This window comes from Embiotoca jacksoni, unplaced genomic scaffold (assembly GCF_022577435.1).
Source record: "Embiotoca jacksoni isolate LCO1_2020_lvr unplaced genomic scaffold, fEmbJac1.0.p SCAF_1, whole genome shotgun sequence".
Lineage (NCBI taxonomy): Eukaryota > Metazoa > Chordata > Actinopteri > Embiotocidae > Embiotoca > Embiotoca jacksoni.
The window spans coordinates 24,071,269-24,090,725 of NW_027185229.1; the positions used below are offsets into that span (position 1 = coordinate 24,071,269).

At 41.8% G+C, this 19,457-nt stretch overlaps 2 protein-coding genes across 4 annotated transcripts in view; one reads left to right on the forward strand and one right to left on the reverse strand.

Moving 5' to 3' along the window:
- Positions 1 to 1,429: 1,429 nt before the first annotated feature.
- rps10 (ribosomal protein S10) lies at positions 1,430 to 5,852 on the reverse strand. The gene is made up of 6 exons (XM_069148974.1): positions 5,754 to 5,852; positions 5,121 to 5,270; positions 3,412 to 3,586; positions 2,198 to 2,275; positions 1,793 to 1,848; positions 1,430 to 1,513 (listed from the first exon to the last, which is right to left on the reverse strand). The coding sequence occupies exons 1-6, from the start codon at positions 5,841 to 5,843 to the stop codon at positions 1,472 to 1,474; spliced, it is 591 nt and encodes a 196-aa protein (XP_069005075.1). The 5' UTR covers positions 5,844 to 5,852; the 3' UTR covers positions 1,430 to 1,471.
- Positions 5,853 to 6,840: 988 nt separating this feature from the next.
- The window catches only part of pacsin1b (protein kinase C and casein kinase substrate in neurons 1b), a 32,384-nt gene continuing 19,767 nt past the window's right edge, over positions 6,841 to 19,457 (forward strand). For 2 of the 3 annotated variants that reach the window (XM_069148948.1, XM_069148915.1), the window contains exon 1: positions 6,841 to 6,954. The gene's annotated coding sequence lies outside the window, so the exon portion shown is untranslated. Of the gene's footprint in view, positions 6,955 to 18,449; positions 18,555 to 19,457 lie in introns of those variants that run through there. The other variant, XM_069148940.1, reaches the window with a different exon arrangement.

Sequence of the window (19,457 nt, forward strand, 5' to 3'; positions counted from 1 at the left end):
AAAAATTTAAAAAAAAATACAAATACAAATTGGCTTTTTGAAGGACATTGAAGCGTCTTTAACTTGGGCAAAACAGAGAGTGCATTCTTGAAAGAAAAATAAATGTCCTTTAATTCACCGAAGTTGATGGTTTAGTTACGTTTTGCCTCGGGAGTTCGCTGGCCCCATCTTGTGGCTAAAGTATTAAAAGCACATCAGTCAGCAGCTGAGGATTGTAACATTCGGTGTCCTTTAGCATCTGACAAATAAATAAATAAATAAATAAAATACAGCCCTCCCACCCCCCTAAAAAAAACAAAAACCTAACAATTGAATAACAAATTAACACGGGTGCACTTCTAGCCATTGACCTCAGCCTTGAAGTTACACTCTTGTTGTAATTATGTTCTCCAAGGTATATGTGTCACTGGAATATTCTTTTCCCCTCGTTTGTCATTTGGGACTGTGGAATAAAACCAGTGCGAGAAGACTGAAGATTGTAATATAAATGTGCCAACAAATAAACACCAGTATTTCACATTCAGGCTGGCGTCTTTTTTTTTGAAGAAGAAGAAACTACACGTGTTTCAGTACTTTATCAAGTAACATTTGAATAGAATAAAGGTTATATTGAAGTTGTGCTGCTGATGTTTTTCTGCAACACACAAAGGAAAAGCACAAACCGCTTACAGCTGGAAAACATTGTGGATGGTGGTGGTGGAGCAGCTCCAGCAAAATGTAGGATACTAAAGAATTGGGAAAACATTTTTTTGGAAAGTTTAATTGGCCGTTTTAAAGCTGTGGTTGGCCAAAGTATAATTTTACTGTCGGTATTTATCAGTTAAGTTTATTTCGTTGACGTGAACTGCAAATCAGAATACTATCGGGATCAGCAGTGTTTGTGTTTCTACAGTAAACAGCGTGGTTTGCCCAAAGAGGAAATGCACACGTATAAACATGAAAAAAAAAAAAGTAACGGCTTGACTTCATTTAGTGTCCCAGGAAACTACCTCGGTGACAATTTGCATAATATCAGAGGCATACAAATGGCTAATCTAACAGGTACGTAGCCATCGTTCATGTTATTGAATATACCGGTTTCGGCAAGTCAAAAGTGTTTGTTGGGAAAGAAGTCAGTCAGTATAGAATTAATTTGATTTCCTTTGTGGGTCAGACCACACAAACCGTTCTATCTCCTCACAAGTTAAACAAGCAACTAATCGAACTGATTTCACATAAAAAGTACAAGTTTTGTACTTTTTGAGGCACGTTTCATATCGGTTTACATAATCTGGTCGTTGAACATCGAGAATGACTAACTTGATCCGGTTTGGTTTTTCTAGTTTTTATCTGGTCGCTCATTTTGGAACTGACTTGATTTAACTCGGAATAAAAAAAAAAAAAAAAAAAAAAGATTTACGCTGCAAAGAATGTAAAAACGAACCCCACGAGCTTTTGATTTTCTTTATTGTACACAAAGACAAAGTGAAATTTACTGAGGCTGCTGTCCTCTGCCGCGTCCGAAGCCGCCCCTCTGTAACAAGAAAGTTTTCAATATGTCAGTCGAGTTCTGCAGAACAATCAAATTTTACTGCTGCGCTGTTCAAACTAGATTCAACTGCCTGACATTCCTCATCGAAACCCACATCGAACCCACAACAAGTGTTTCAGCGAGGAATTTGTTGTCGTCCGACTGCGGCAGAAAACATTCCTTTTCGCCACAACAGAAAAACATTTGAGGAAAAGAATGTGTTTTTGCTGCCGACACGTTCTGCAAAACAGCCACATGAAAGAAAAAGGGAGAAATACTTACAAACTGGAACTCTGTGGCAGCTCCGGCACCGGCCTCGGCTTTCTTATCGGAACCAGCTGAGGGAGAAATGATCAATAAACGAGTCAGCCAACAACATTCGTTAGTCCGTCACAGTGAAACTGTCAAAAAATCTAACAAATTATTGTATTAAAACTGGGGCTACCATCATTTCCCACTGTGGATTAATATGCAGATTATTTTTCTGATTGATTTTCACTTTTTGTTCTCAGAAGAACTGTTTGCTTTTATAACGCTCAATACCATCTTCAAAAAAAAAGAAAAAGTAATAAGCTTAATAAATCAGTCAGTTTAAAGCTGCGCCTTCATTGCAGCTCATTAAACAGCATAAGACCACAAAAGTTAAAGAGTTCATGGCGTGTCTGGTATCGCGGGTGTTGTACGTACGAGGTGCGGCGGATCGCCTGTAAGCATCTCGGTCAGCTTCTCCACGGTTGAGGCGGGCGGGCCTCTCTCCTTCCATTCCTGCACACACAAAAACATGACGGCAAACATTCAGTCCACCGAGCTTCGGGGTTATTTTTGCCTTACAAAAGGATTAAAGAAGAGGAATTTCAATACACTTGCAATCTGTTCAGTTTTAATGCCGAAGGCTCCTCACTAAATACAATGTTCTAGATAGAAAAGTCTCCCACACACACACACACACACACAAAAAATTGGCCCCAGGGGCGCCTTATTCAGCAGATTATTCATGACCCACTGGAAGAATATTCCTGCTTTAGAGGATAACATAATCCCAGTATGTACCGCTGTAGCAGATTATTACATTTTATCATGCACCAAACTGCTGTTACTTGAATTGAGCTGAAGATCTCAGGTTGTTTGGAGAGTATATGAAATAATATATATAGTTTTAGCTATACAATATAATATACACGACATTAAACAAAATGCAAGATGACATATATGTTAGAAGATTTAAAGATCATTTACAAGATGTTAAATCATTTCAGATGTATACGATTATAGACGATATACATGATGATGTAGATAAATAGACAGACAGATAGTTACTTTATTAACGTGTTAGATCTATACAAGATGAAGTTCACTATCAGATGTGTTAAATTCAGGTTCAGTTTAAACAGGACCTTCACTTGATCTTTAAATGCGACATATACCCACTAAACACCCTCATGTGCAAAGAATGTATGAATTGAGAGGTGAGAGGAGTTCGTTTCATTTCCTTCGTCATGGAATTCAATGCAAACTGTTGGACGACTACATAAACTCATCATTGCTATCAGTCTAATTCCACCTTCCCGACCAATCACAGCAGGGATTGTTCACAACTGATTGGTGGCTGGATTTACAACATTGATTTGTACACCTCTATCAGCAGCAGTTATGCCCCAATGGCATCAAGCTCTTTGAAATGCGTCGACTCAGCAGCTTTACGTCGACAGCTACCGACTTGGTAGTTTCGTCAGATTTCAAAATCAGTCCGCAGGATGGCTTCATGTTCTTTACGAGCTATAACCTTCAGACGCAATCGCAGCTGATGTTTCCCGCAGATTGCAGCACTGGCTTGATAAAAAAACAAAACCGCACATTTCAGTCGAAAACAAGTCAATTCGAATCAAAATGGGAGAACTCACCCTTGGGCCTGGGCCTGGCGGTCTCAGGACGGGTCTGGCGACGCAGGGTGGCGGGCACGATCTCCGGGGGAAGGTGGAGGAAGTCTCTCAGGTACTGAATACCCTCATTGGTGAGGTACCAGTAAAAATGACGCCAGGCGAATTGCTCCTTGACGTACCCGCAGGACTTCAGCGACTGCAAGAGAAACACGCACCAGTTATCAAATCATATCCAAAATCTGCTGGATGATGGCAGATGCTTCACAACAAGTAGGAAGGTTCGAGTTTCAAAACTTGTCGCAGCACATCCTTCCTTCTTTTCTGATGTACAATGCAAGCAACCTCAATTATTTTCGAACTACATTACGAGTTACAGAAAGTAACCGAGCTGAGTTTAATTAGAACAACGTTATTAAGAGCGTGAGCAGCGTGATACTTCAGACACGCGTCTCGTTAGGTTTTGTTGCGCAAACAAAATGTCCCTTCAGTTCCTCCTTACAGCGTTACAGCAACACAAGGTTCCTTCTCCCCTCAAACAGCATCAATATTTATCTTCCTCTTCAAAAAAACAACAACAAAAAAAACAACCTGCCTTTTGCATTGAACACGCTTCTGATAAATCTCGAAACCCTGATTCTTGACTTTGTTGCTGCTCTCCTGTTTTTAAATGAGATTATTTGAATAAAGTAACTCTATTCCTGTCGGGTAATGTCAACAAAATGCAGGTGTTTGCGTTTCCTGGCAACTCAAAACAGCTGCGGTGTTACAAGGCCGTACATTCACAGGAGCTCCAACTACTATATTACATTTAGTCACCGTGAACGATGGCTGACGTGATCTTTTAAAACACAGAAATCGGATGTGTTGGAGCTGCCAGAAACATCTGGATGTCCCAGTTACATTTTAAGTTTAGGCGGACGACGTTGATCTCGTTCACGAGTCGAGACAAACCGTATCGGTGACGACGCGAACGTGGAATAAACGTTAAAACCTTTGCCGGACTGAGCATCGGCATTTTAAGTAAATATAACAATAATCACACTTTTCACATTGTGCTCCACTATCGATGAGAGACCAAGTAAATAAAAAAATGATCTGATCTTTAAAGTTCCAACAGTCCTTGAACTCACCATTTAAACTGCAGGCCGGAGATTTTTAGATTTAGATTTTATACACTTTATTAATCCCCGAGGGGAAATTTCTTCACTAGATCATAAAGAGAAGTTAATAAAATATTGAATTACGTGTGGCCTGTAGAAACAAACCCCCCCCAATATTAGTAACACCTGAAACGTGTCCATCTTGTTGAAATGTTGTAAAGTCAACTATAAAATAATTTTGTTTTACTTTGGTCTCTGCTGCTTTTACACGAGGCGATTCAAACTGTGGCCTGCGGACTACATCAGGTCCTTTTGAGACTTTCTATGGAAGAAGATGCCTGTCTGGACACCGTTTATACCCGCATGAACAGATACGATCCGGCTGCAAGCAACTTATATATACTTGAAATTGTTTTGTTTTTAATTATTTCATTGTAATCGGTGCCTTAATGTTTTACTATCATCTTGTATTTTGCACTCTGATATTGTTACCATAACAAGTGTGATTATTTGATCCGGGTATATTTATTAGAAATAAAAAAAAAAGTTATTTGTGACAATTAAATGGCAAAAATTTAACACTTTAATATGATTTGATGGCAGTTTCTTGAGCGTTTCGTCGGTTCTCACCTGCATCGCTTTCATCACGTGAAGATTGGGCACATTTTTGTCAGCGAGCTCCGGATGCTTGGGCAGGTGGACGTCTTTCTTGGCCACCATGACCCCCTCCTTGAAGAGGAGCTCGTAGATAGCAATGCGATTCTTCTTGGGCATCAACATCTGTGTTGAGAGGAGAGAAGAGAAGAGGAGAGGAGAGAGGAGAGAGGAGAGGAGAGGAGAGAAGTGGTCGGGATCAAGTTCTTCCATGATAACGTGCTAAGCTACATCTACCGATGGGGAATCAAAAAGCGGCAGGACGCCGGCGAGCTCATGTTTAAATACGATGGGATCGGGTTGTTGTTTTTTTTTGTTTTTTTTCCAATATTTAGCTTCGCGGGAACACCATTTTTTATATTTATAGATATAAAAGTTGACGAAAGTGTCCCGCGACGACCGGGAAAAATGGCAGCCGTCCCGTGAAACGCCTGAGAGCTTCCCCCGCTTCTTAAAGACCGATATCCACGACGGCGGAGCGTTTAAGGTCGAAATACGTTCACGTTTCACGTTATTACGGAAACAACAATCGAACGATGCATTTTATTATTTTACAGGACGCGAGATGTTAAAGATATTTTTGGATTATTACGCCGGGGCTCGTTTTACCTTTCCGCTTGTGAGGGAACCGGAGCTGGAAGGAACGACTGTCGTTGGTCGGCGGGGTTTAATGCTCCGGGGTCGGGCCTGCTGGTACATCGCCCCCTGCTGGTGCGGAGGAGAAGAGCAGCAACTGTCCAATAAATCGCCCACCACCGTCACAGTTTGTCCTTTTTTTTAATTGTTTTATTTTGTTTGAGGCGATTTTGTATACAATGCCATGTGTCAGTTAAATTTCCTTCAACAAAAACATCAGTATTTAAATATTGGAAGAAATACGAAGCGGAGTGTACCAAATAAGTATTGCATTTACTTACAAACTTGAAGAACACTACTTTACTTGAGTATTTCCATATGATTCTAATTTATAACTTTTACTTCTTTACAGTTCATTTTCTATTTCTATTGTTACTAGTTAAGCTACTTTACAGATTTAGATGTTACATATGATCCTCCCTTATTATTCAAAGTACCTCACAAAAATTTAGCGCCATCTCCATCAATTGCAACAGTAACATGTAACAGACTCATTAATGCATCAGCAACATTAATTATTATATTATAATTAATATTGGATCCACTAATATGATATTAGCATGACTACTTTTAACATTTACATTCAACTAATATTATGAATTCACATTACCTTGAGTACATTTTCAAGGAGCTTCTTTTTAAATTTCACTATCACTACTTTTACTTTAGTAAAGGATAAAAAAAAAAAAAAAAAAATACATCCCCCACCACTGGTAACTCTATGAAACCATAAAATAAAATAAAAACCAAACAATGAATTTGCATGATGAATACGTATTTAATAACATCCTATACCTTACTCTATTTTTGAGTATTTTATGTGCTTTCATTATTTGAAATTTATTTCCTAAAAAGTTTCAATCACTACAGTTATTATAGCACGTTTGTTTGTTTTCTATTCCGGCAAAAAAATAAAAAATAAAAGCCTTTTTCAACGTGGGTCCCAGATACGTCATTTCCTGTGCAGCACTTATTTTGGAAAGAACTTCCCGGAAGTTAAACGGTCTGTTACGGCTGCCTTTACGTCAGCACCATCCCCCATCTACCGGCATCATTCAGCGATACATCTATCGGTTGAACGGAGGCTGTCCCCGCTGATGAACACCATGATTACATCTTAAAACAATAAAAGAAGCTGGAGAATAACAAGAGAATAATAATTTTTTTAAAAAAGGTACGTTATTCTTGTTTTTTTTTTGTTTGTTTTTTGTCAGTTAAATAAAAGCTAGCTTGTGTTTGCTGTTGATGAAGTAGCTCAATTTATATAAAATGCTGCTTCACCGTTACAATCTGTTGTCGGTAGGAAAGGGTTGCTCTTACTGACACGTACGATTAAAAGTTATTTGTCTGCTCGGTGTTAGCTGCAGCCTCCCTGTTTTCACAAAACTCTGCAGTTTGAAGATGAATTACCTGCCAGTTTTGTCTCTGGTGGTGGTTGGTGGTTGGTGGTGGAGGAGGAGGAGGAGGAGGGGAGGTTGTACTTTGTCCGGACCAGCACACATCTCTTTTGATTTATTTAGGTTTGGAGAGCAGCTGCTGGTGGATCAGGTCAGAGCTGCTGACCTCCATCTGAGATGTGAGATGTGAGAGTGAGCTCTGTCCAAGGTGCTGAACTCCGACCACTGATTGTACCTCCATCTGCAACACACACCTGGGGGGGAGGGGGAGGGGGGGGGGAAGAGGTGGTGGTGGGGGGGGGGGGGACGTGCAAGTTTAATTCATGCCTCATCCATCAATTTAATGTGCATTTATGTAAATGCGAAAACAATGAAAAAGGGGGGGGGGATTGATTGACTGATTTTTTTTTTACACAATCAAGATCAGCTGACATGTCATGAAAAGTGCCACTCAGCCTGAGAGGACAGATGTATAGTGTCTCTTGTGGCTTTGGAGGGAGCCGTGACAGTTAATCGGCAAATTAGTGACAGACAGCCCGTGTTGCAAACAGGAGCGTTTAAGAGACGCCCACTCAAATGAGATGCTTCCAGTGTTTCCAGGAAGCAAATTAGTGTTGGTCGTTCAAATATAAAGAAAGCTGATTGGAAACCGGAGGACATTATGTCCCGCCCACCATTAGTTGGAAACCTGACTGCACCACAGACCTGTCACACCAAACCCCCAGACCAAAATTGTCATTGCAACTTCACGGCCAGCATATTTCTCCCTCCGCTGATTTGATCTTTTATCTTTCGACCCATCACGAACGGACCCGTCACAATTACCACATAATCGTCTGACCATGATTATTTGATCTAACCGCACTCATTTAAAATAATCATTAGAATCATTTTCCACTGTTTGAAGTTTGAGAGTCGCTTTTTTTTAAATTTTTTTTATTGGTGACATCTCGTTGTGACCTCTTTCCTCCTGTATGGTTTAATGGCACATTAGTGGAAGAATCAGCACCACCGACCGTCTACCCCGACGCACTAACTTCTGATACGTGAGCGACTACATTTTGAGGAGCATCTATTGACGTTAACGTCATAGATTTAGTGACTGACAGCACCGCTGTGGGCACATTTTGGTTTCGGGTCAAATGAAAAAAGAAGAGAGCATTAAGTCAAGAGGAGGCCAATAGTGGCATAAAATGAACAGGAAAAAAAACTATTAAATCATTAATCGCAATTATTTACACTGAAGTTTAATGAATGTAACGGCCCCGTTCAAAAGTCACGGTCTGTGTTTGTAGCTTGAGAAGAACAGAGACTGTCAGCCTGAGACTGTCAGCATCACGCCGCTCAGTGTGTTTACGTCGGGAGTGTAGAAGCCGAGTTTCCTTTTCCTGTGTACTGCTGGAGAAAAGGTCATTTAATGGCTTTTGTGAGTAAAGTGCTTCACTGGCCGGATGATTAATCACTAAGCAGCAACGGTATTAAAAATGTATTGATCTTTCCAAGTCATTTACCAAACAGAAATTGCACATAATCGCTCATTCTTGCCTCTCACGTGTGAGGATTTGATGCTTTCTCTGCTCCGTGATAATTGTAAATTGAGCATTTTGTGCTTTACGCTCACAGAAAACAAACAAACAAAACAAATTTTACGGATTAAACGATTATTTACCGTGTCGTACCCATGAGGCTCCATCTGGTGGTCTGCTCACTGAGCCTCGACCAGCCGCGTTGAAAGTTTGTTGAATAAATGTCGTCACTCGGTTGATTTGCAGTCAGAGTGTTTAAGCGGAGTCGAAATCCTTCGCCCCCTCTGCTGTGTATGAGGAAATGACTTCCGCCCGTTTGTGATCATCAAAACCATCAACCTGCCGTAACGAGGCTTCAACAAACACGGCGGGGGATCGTTATGACACAGCTAATTGTTGCTGACTCATTTTTTTTATAGATAGATAGTTACTTTATTAATCCCACAAGGGGACATTTTTTCACTACAGAAGCATTATAGGTACAGGAAAGCAATAAAACAACAGTAAAATATTAAATATAAAAATGCAAAGTATATACAATAAAATAGAATAAAATAAAATAGAATCATTCAGTTAAATTAAAACTAACTAAACAATAGTGCAAGGATTTAAACAAACAAGAAAACAGACAACCAACGGTGTTATTGTTGTGAGATGGATTTTGCCAGAGGTGAGTTATTGTACAGTTATCACGCACCACAGGAGGAATATGAATTTGCTTGTTTGATTTCGTGGAACAATCAGAGCTGAGGGTCATTTAAAGGGGAAGGCCTGAGTGTCTCTGTGATCACACATGTTAAAGAGCTTTTATTTGAGTGCTTAATTGGATTAAGTCATATGACAAATTAGGGACACTCATTTGATTTGCAGCGTTCGGTTCAGCTCCACTCTGTTTTGTTTTTTTGTAGGAGGCATGACAGATGAAGTGTCATCGCTAATGCAATTAATCAGACTAAAACCTGAGTCTTTTCTCTCTGTCCGTCCCTCTGTTTATGTTCCTCATTCCCAGTGGACATTACACAACAGTTGGCTTCCAATTTTCATTTTGTATTTACAAGCTTGGCGTGTCGCATCTGGGGCTCACGGTCCCCGTCGATATTAGATGATTGAAAGAAAGCAATTAAGCTTCTATTCTTTTCTATTCGTCCTTCTATCAGCCTGCGTAACCTTGAATGTGGTTTCAGACATCCAAAGCTTTTCCATCTTTGTGTCTGGCTTCGGATCAATGCAATTAAAACTTTCATTTCATCTCCGTTTGCTCCGAGACCGCATCAACGGTGGTTTAAGAGTTACTTAGTGCTACTGCTGCGATAGGGATGACCGGGTTTGATGCGTGATTTGAAACAAATTGCATGTAATATCTGTGACCAAACACTGGAGCTGATCATTTGCACTGATGAATGGGAAGGTTCTTAAAGCTTCCTCTGTGAATGCTCAGCGGATCAGGCCTGCAGGCTGCTGAATGCTGAGAGAGCTCAGGCTTGGGCTTCGCCTTGAACCGTGAGGTAATTGGAGCTTGAGATAGGATCCTCACAGGGGATCATGGTGGGGAAAAAAAAAAAAAAAAGAAGCTGGCTGCATTTCCTTAAAGGACCAGGGTTTGCATCCTCAGTCGCTTCCATCCAGTTGATGTCACACATGAAAAGATTCAGGGCGTTTGACGTGTAATGGTGTGCGTGGTTGGGTGTTTCTAAAACTCGGAAAAGGGCTGAGCTGTCATTAAATGCCACGGCACACCGAGTTGTGTCACTCTGTTATGCAAATGTTTAACTGCAGAGGGGCGAATTCAACATTACATAACAGTTGTGTGAAAGTTTGGAGCAAAATACCTTTTAATCCCTGCTGCATGTGTTGATTCTGCTGTCTGCCTCAGGAGGAGGAAACATAACGGTTTGCCTTCTAGCATTAGTTACGCAACCGCTGAAAAAGAAAAGCTCTTTAGCGAGAAGACGGTGTTTGTTATTGCTTTGGTCGGCCTTGTGTTTTAACGATTGCATGAACAGTCTTGTCATTTTAAGTTTCACCGTCGATTAATCTGGTAATTGACTTCTTGATTCATGTAGTAGTTGAGTGACCTACAATGTGAGAAAATAGTGAATTTTATATATATATATATATATATAAATACATTTTTTATTTTATTTTTATCTCAAAGATATTTACTGTGTCATAGAAAACTTCCTTTGTGGAAGCTGGATGTGAAGTTTTGGCAGCTTTGCTAAACTAGACTGTTTAACCAATGAATGGATTCAGGTGAACACATGTCCTGTATACTGCCCACGAGGGCTCATCAGCTGTCTTGGAGGTTATTGGTTTCCACCGCTCCAAAAGCAATAACCTCCATCAGTAAGTTTATGTCTCTAGATCCACACCAGAACCTGGTTTCCACATGTTGTTGTGACCGCTGGGACGGGTGCATGTGGTTTCTTCATGCATCTTAAACTTGAGAAGAGAGCGCACATCAAATTTTGCCTCATATTTTATAAGTCACAGTCACATAAATCCAGCGAGTGAGGTGGCGGGCAGCCAGATTTGAGTTGTTGTTGTTGGTTTGCCTGTTTCCAACACAGAGGCAGCAGCTGCGTTCCCATGAGGAAGAACCACCCAAGTGCCATCACGCCACAGTTCAGATCGTTTTCATCCAATGTTTCCCCCTCAGAACTTCACGGTAAAACTCGGTGTTGGCAGTCTGACGTCGGGGGACAAACCCAAGGTGCACAATCACGCAAATGTCAAGGAAAGTCCGCCTGCGTGGGCCGTTGCACATTCTCCATGATGCTCTTCCCCTTCTTCAGACGCTAACGTCACTCAAAACGCCTCATTCGGCTCATCGCTTCATCGCCGTAGACTTTCGGAAGCATTTCAAGCCTGCGTGTTGACAATTTTCAAAGTTTGAGACAAAGGCCGATGTGCGCTTTTCGCTCGAGTCCGAGAAGAAATCGCAAATAAACCACTGCTCACAAAAACGTGTGGAACTCAGGTGCCGATGGTCACCAAGTGTCGTAACTTGAAATACTTACTCGTGAAAGTTATAACTTTCCCTTTCTCCGTGGTGGCGCGCTTTGTTCCACTTAACAGAAGCAGTCTCGTATAGAAATAAAACAAATGTCCTGAACGCCGTATAAACAGTAGAAACCAAACATACTTAAAATACGTCTGCAGGCATCTGTTTTGATGAGAAGCTCTTAAAAAGTAGATTTAGCAAATCAGTCTTGAAAGACAAATCTCCTGCATTTCTGTACGTTAGCACACAATCAGTTCCCATTCACTGGTTGTGTCTGTACTGTCGGACTCTGCTGATCTGGAGACTCTGAATCAGCAGAATGGAAACAGCTGACGGTTCACGTCAGCAGTAAACATGGTCCTTTAACTTGGAGATCACTTACATTGTTCGGCTTCTCTTTATGATCAGGAAAACTAGACATCATTACTAAACGATTATCTGCAACATTTCTAATAATTATTTAAATGGTTGACTTAATAGGCAACTAATTAAATAATTGAATCAGGTTTTTTTTTTCCCCCAAGTAAAAATGGGAGATAAATGTGCTCCTTCCAGGTTTCAGGAAAGTTTTCTGCCTTTTTCAGTCTGATATTAAAGTCAACTTTTAAATTGTTTTTGTGTTGGTCAGACGAAACGAGACCAAGGCTCTATACGAAAGGAATTTTTTTGGTTTTCAGTTCAAGTTTTTCTGGACCAAACAGTTAACTGAGAAAAGCCCAGCATCAATCAATGAATTAGGAATATTGGCAGATTGATCAATAATTACTGGTTGCAGCCCGAATGAAAATTAAGTCCCTCGTTCCCAACTTGGGGGTCAGGGCCTCTCAAAAGGTCCCTAAATAAATCTATGGGTCACCCCGATGATTAAAGGCAGAAATCCAAATTTTTGTTTCAAACTTTTCTAACTCATTTGCTCTTTTTTTTGGGGAAATGCAAAATGTTTTTACCCTTTAAAGCCGTTGAACTCAAACTAAGCCCTGTCATCAATCCCTGACTCACCATGAGGGCGTCGCATGTAGATGCCGCTTCACTTTGAGGAGGCACAAAATCATTCTTGCATGGCAGCGGGAATCCTCATAAGACATTTGTAACACTAGTATAATGTAAGTCAGCCTCGTGTGATTACACGGAACGAACACAGTGGGATAAGTGGATGAGAGTCTGCGTCATGTGACGAGCACGCGTCCACTTTGTGTCGCGTAATAAATCAGCGTGCGTCCCCGGGGCGTCGCTGTCGGTACAAAAGCCGACTCACAGCTTCCGAGGAAGAAGGAGAAGCTATTAGCGGCTGATGGCCGGAGGTTTTCTTCGCTCCTCTGAAGCTGCAGCTCATCACATTTACAGTGTCCGTGAGGTGCCGTAAAGCCAAACAAGGAGGAAGGAAGAGGGCTTTAGGTTGCCGTAGTGACGGGGTTTTTGTTAGACACATATGTTTCTATGGACTTACAGCTTCACCCGGCAGTCACTTTCATTATCACCGCAGCTTTCGCTTGTTTTTCTGAGTAACTAAGTCACTGTTTAGTCATAAAATGTCAGAAAAGAGCAACGATCGCACATCATAATATCTCCAGAACGTTTCCTCCAAATTACTGTTTTGTCCAACCAACAGTCCAAAAACCCGAAATACACATTTTCCAGAAATGTAACACACAGAAAACCAACAAATCAAGCAACAGTTTTTGCGTGTGTCTTCATCAGTTCACAAAATTTCAGTCACGTCACATGAGCTTCATCAATAGATGAGGTCGCCTTGTTCTATTGGTCAAACTTTCATGTTTTAAGAACATTTATACTTGCCGACATTGATGTGAGACTTAAGTTTTAGATTTATTGATAACCAGGAAACCTCATGTGATTCGATCAAAGCTCAAGAGCAATTAACAAATCCGATTATAGTCTTTGCTGTTGTTTCCAAGGCCAAGAGTGAATTTATGGAAATTGTTGTTATATTTTTTTGGGGGGCTCACCTATCGGTTATTTTTTTTTTTTATTATGGATTAATCTGATGATTATTTTCTTGATTAATTGTTTTTTTGTATAAAATGTGAGAAGGAGCTCAAGTCAAATCTTCAGATTCCTTCATTTTATCTGTCAGTCACTCCAAAACCCAAAATACATTCAGTTTGCCGTTATTGATGACAAATTGTCACATTTAAGAAGCTCAAAACAGAGAATGTTTGACGTCTTCGCCCTAAAAAAAAAATAAGTGAAATAATTTATTGATTTGTTGCATTTTCTGCCAAGATGAATAACTTTAACTGATTGGCTCCTCAGGTGAGACCGCAAACACTGTGTGTGCAGCAATGTGTCGGCAAAACTACTGTTGCTGTTGCATCAAAGACAATATTACAATTACAATTATGACATTAGCTTTTTCTAGAAACGGTGTTCAGGATGCGATCGTGACATCTGTGATTCAGAGTTTTCTGAGTGAAGAGCAGCCGGCATAGTTGGCTCTCACCTGATTGCTTCGCTGATGGTGTTTTATCTGAGTGGATCTCACTTCCAGCAGCCTGAGCAGTTCTCATTCATGAAAACAACAACAGAGACTTATGTGTGTGTGTGTGTGTGTGTGTGTGTGTGTCTCTCACAGCTTTGAGCAGCTGCAGTGTCTCGGTGTGAACCAGGGGCTTCAATAAGCACCCTGTCCACGCTGCCTGTCTGCACCGGACAGCAGCAAAAAAGGTGATAGATTACAAACAAGCCGGGATGGAGAGCAGTGAGGTCGTCCAAACGTGCCCTGCAGTATCGACTGAATTCGTTGAACCCCGGAGAAGGAGAAATTGGCTATGCGCCGAACACAAAGTGGTGTTTCACGACCACCTGTAGCGGAAACCTCGACTGCACCACAGGCCTGTCAATCAAACAGAACACCCCCCGAGTATACTGCTTCTTAAGGACTGATTTCAAATGAATGATGCAATTATTTCAAGATAAATCCCTAGAAAAGGAGGAGTGACTTTAGTGGATTAAACTGTAATGACTTGTGGAAAGAACGTATTGACTTTCATGAGAGAAGTTGAATGGGAGTCTATGAAGCCAAAGACTTTTTGGAGCCAGCCCCTCGTGGCCCTCGATGGTATTGCACTTTAAGGCACTTCCGCCGTGGCCTCACCTTTCCGACCCGGAGGCTACCTCCACTTTTTTTTTTTTAGACAGCCTCTGAATGGAACAGGATCGCCACGTGAGAGTATTCTTTCAGATTATTGTCAACCAGCACTTGTAAAAGGCAGTTTGCGTGGATCCTGACGGCTAAATTACCCAGAAGGCCACAGTTTATGTGTGGGTGTCATTCCCTCGCTAAAACCTCCAGAACAGTGACTGAATATAGCCTCTATTGACTTTTTTTTTTTTTTGCATTTGCTATGAATTATTTAAACGCTGCAGTTCTACCATATTTGATTTTCAAGAACCCAGGGCAGCGCCTTGGTCACATTTTCCTGACTGAAGGCTGCAGATTACAACCACAGTTTGATCTGAGCAGCTCCACTGAAGCAACTGGAGCTTCAGGGTCTTGCTCAACGGCACCAAAGGATTACTAATGAAGGAGTCGGGTATTTCCGGATTCAGTATAGTGTGACATTTTGAAAAATTTGCTTATTCATTTTCTCGAGATGAAAAGGTCAAAACCAATCTCACATCAGTCCGTTAGATATGAAGCTCGGGGCGAGAGGACAGTTAGCTTAGCTTATCAGAGAAAGGAAGAGAAAACAGCACGTCTGGTTTTGTCCAGAGGCAGCAGAAGAAAAAAAAAAGTCGTATTATATCTCGAACGTTTGGTAAAAAATAGAGACATTAGGGTGGCTGTTATTTTAGTTAAGTTTATCAAGAAACACCTATTGATTTCCAGAGAAAAAACAATTTCACTAAATAAATAAAAGACAATCCACATACTCTAAATAATTAAAAGATTTGACCAACAACAATCTCACTGTCTGACTCTGATCCGTTCTGTCATGCAATGCTTCACCACAGCAACAAAAAAAAGAGGACGTTGTCAAATCGCAGCAGGAGAACAGACTCAATTATAAGATTGTATTTTCTGGGGTTACAAGACCAGACATGCAGCCCCTTCACTTCTTCTATGCCGGCATAGTGGTTGTAAATTACTTCCTGCCATAATGGGATATAACACCGGGGTCAAACGGAGCGAGCCCCGCAGGGAGGAACGTGATTAGATGATCCACAGATGGCACATACATCGGAGACGAGCATCTGTCTGTGCGGCTTTCTTTGACTCTTTCATGACTTGAGGGGTTTTAGGCGACGGTCCCGATCAGCGTCCCTGCAGGTTGTCCTTTTTCTGCTGCGTGTGGCGGACGTCAGGAAGCTGTTCCGTCTGTCGTCAGAGGACACGTGCTCTCGTTCCTTCTTTTTCGCCACGCAAATAACCAAAGAGTTTTGTGTACTTGTCTTCAGATGCGTCGCGGCGCTCGTTATTACCTCATCTCCGTCTAAACAATGATTGTTTCTGCCGCTTCGAAGGATGTTGGGATTCGTTTACTCTTCTTCGCGCATCGTTTAAAACACGTACTACGATCCGGGCTATTTGGCATTGAAATCAACAAATCTGTATTGATTGAGTGGATGCAGCACGGCTGAACTGATACCCTGATGTTGACTCATCCCTGTGTGTCCTCCACAGGATCGGCTTTATCTAACCACCGGTGTGTCTGTCTCCTCTGTCTGTCCTTCCTGCCCGCCTTCATCTTCGTGTTAAGTAACCTTCTGCCTCTTTCTTCTTCAGTCTGTCTGTCTGTCTGTATCTCTTCTGCCTGGCTACTTCCTAAGGAAAGACAAGGCCCTCAGTCTCCACCCTCCCTCATAGCTGGCTAATTATTGATGGCCTAATGTGTCTTCTCTGGTATATGTCAAAGTTCATTGTTGCAGTGTGTGTGTGTGTGTGTGTGTGCGTGTGTGTGGAAGAGGCGTGTTAGACCGCAGATTGTGTCATGGTTTCAGGTGAGCGCAGACGCTCTTTGACTTTCAGTCTGAGGTGTCAGTTCTCCTGAAGTCTGTCAGTAATTCCTCGGAGCGACGGTGTCGAGGACCGAGCGGCGACAAAGAGGAGGAACCAGGTTTAGTAACTTCTCCGGTCCGTAATGACGTGATTGATTGTCTCCTTTTAGACCGCCACAGTGAAGTTGTAGTAAGAAATGATATCCATATGTTTTTGCAATCATTGATTTTGTGTTGCTGAAATTAGGAATTGTGACTGGGATGAAGAAGGGTCGTATGTGTGGATTTGTGTTATTTTAAGCAGCCCATCGTCAAAAAGAGCCAAGAAAGTAGTTTTTAAGTACCCACGGACCTTAAACTTTGCTTATCTATGTGAAAGTCTGATCTTTAAAGGAGCGCTCCACTGATTTAACGACGGCTTTCAGCAAAAAGTCCACCAAAGGCTTAATTCCCCTGGGCTCGCTTGCATGAAGGTCCGACACGGCCACCAGAGCTGTTTGTGGACAATACGTGTTTCAGAGGCGTCCCGGAAGTGGTTCTTTGTCCGCTTTATTAAACATCTGCTCCGAGCCTATTTTTCAGCTGATAGGCAGTTGACGAGAAAAGTCTCAGTGAACCGAGTTTTGATTCTTCGTTTAACATTACAATCCTATAATAGTGCCGGTTGAAGACAAAATATATAAAAATCAGTGTAGCAGAAACAGAGATAATGTTGGGGGGTTTTTTTGTATTCTATGCATTCTGCTGCCTACATTACCCAAAATGCAACCTGGCCCATCACAGTGCGGTTAGAAATTGTTGTTTGTTATGCTCGCCTATGCTCGTTGTGGGTAATGCAGCTTTAGAGGCAGGCCACTGAGGTCTGGTGAGCTTTTTTTTTTTTCCTTCTTCCTGACTGTGGAGTTTTTTTTTTCTAAAGTGGAAGTCTTCTTTCTCAACCAACGCTAGATTTCTATCAGACTTCACACACCTCCCACTGGAGCGACATGAAGCTCTCCACAAGTATTTTCCCTCAAGACCCGAAACCAGACTTTGATGTGCAAAATCCGAGGAGCTCTGCTTTAAGTATTCACCATCGCAGCGGCGTGACCTTGGACCGCTCCGGTTTATAAGCTGGGAGCAGACAGATGCAGCTCTGCCGTTGATCATCCGAGGCAATGTTTCCTGCGTGGATAATTGGCCTGCGAGTTAGCGACCCGCCTTTCGCTCCCACTGATCAATTAGACATCGACTGCACCGCAAAAAAGCTGAAGCTTCTAAAATTAGAAGCGCGGGCGCACACATTTAAGTCCGCTCGCGTGTATCATTGACGATGCATGAATGTTAAGGAGACATACGGGCGGCAGGAGTTTGTTTCGACAAATAGCTTTCAGCTTCCTTTGATACGGCATCGCCGTTGTTTTTCTGCACGTGTTTGATCGAGGAAAGTCTTCCGGGAGTGTTTCAACTGTGTACGAGCTCTCCACTCACGCAGCTGGACGCATCTGCACCGGCGAAGGGCACAACAAAAACATAGCGAGCTGAGGCTTCCTCGGCGATAACAGCAGCTGAGCTGAGTCGTGCAAGCTCTCTGTCCTCGGTCACATTTTATCCACCTGAACACGTTCGATGTTTTCAGCCGAGGCGTGAGCTCGGCATTTTTTTTGCAGGGCTGGAGCAACACAGTTCACAAACTGATCGCGTCACACACCAATCTGTGGTTTAGTTTGAAGTCCAAAAAGTAGCAATAGCTGTCCTCAAGATGTAAAACCCGTCAGATAGAAAGTTGTTGCTCAGTCCGGTCACAGTGCAGCTGTATCATATCCATCTCTTTGGTTTACGATCCCGGTGCCTTGACAGTGACGCCAGATTACAATCAAACCTTAAAGAGTTTCTCCGCGTGAGTCAGGTTGGTCATCTCATCTATCTGTTTACACAGCACAGTGAATTATTGATGAATGGGGAACTATATATAGGACTGGAATGTGATGAGGGCAGCAGCAGCGAGTTTGTCCTGAAGGGAAAGAGAAAGAGCTGCTTTTGAATAATGTGGCCGACGTCCCACCGTACCGGAGGTGTTTGCTCCACCGAGAGCCGGAGGATGTCCGAGGGTACCTGATGACGTTATAGGTAGCGGGCGTCATTAGTTGATCTCTGTCCAGCAAGACGGCCTCTCAAACTGAATTAAAAGCTGCCGCGTGATCGTCAGGAAACGTTCGAGGCGAGATGAGTTTGTTTGGTTGCCTTTCCTCGAAGTTTCACCTCATTTTTCTCGACTGTTTTAAAAAAAATCTAAACCGCCTTTGTTATTTTTTTGGGGTTCGTGACTTTTTTTTTTCTTTTCTTTTTTTTTTTTTTTATCTCAGATTCGGTGTGATGGATGAACAGAAGTATTTGCTTGTCTTTTTATTTCCTCACTATTTCTTCAGAGTTTCATGGTTATTATACTTAAGTCTTGATTTATTTTTCTTCATAAAGGTTACGGTGACATAATCAAATAACATCTTGCGGCTGTCGGAGTAAACGCGGGCCTTTCCGGATTAGGGACGATTGATCGTTAGCGTGCCAAAGTACGATTCCACGCCCTGAGTTCACATTCATGTTCCGCACCCGAATACTCCATCATCATCATCATCATCACAATAACACGTGCATATCTAGTAAATAATACCCGCCAAATTCAAATTATATAGTTTCTCTAACTTTACAATGGAGTATTTCACATTGCTGCTGCATGGAGAAGGAGGACATCAGAAAATGTTTAACATCTGTCTAAAACATTTTGCCTGCTTTCGTCAGACCAAATGTCAAG

Excerpts from the sequence above, each read along its gene's own strand:
- rps10 (XM_069148974.1), bottom strand. The coding sequence starts at position 5,843 with ATGTACCAGCAGGCCCGACCCCGGAGCATTAAACCCCGCCGACCAACG. Across the intron at positions 3,587-5,120 it reads ACGTGATGAAAGCGATGCAG|TCGCTGAAGTCCTGCGGGTA; the intron begins GTGAGAACCGAC and ends TTTCTCTTGCAG. Across the intron at positions 2,276-3,411 it reads CGCCAGGCCCAGGCCCAAGG|GAATGGAAGGAGAGAGGCCC; the intron begins GTGAGTTCTCCC and ends TTGTGTGTGCAG.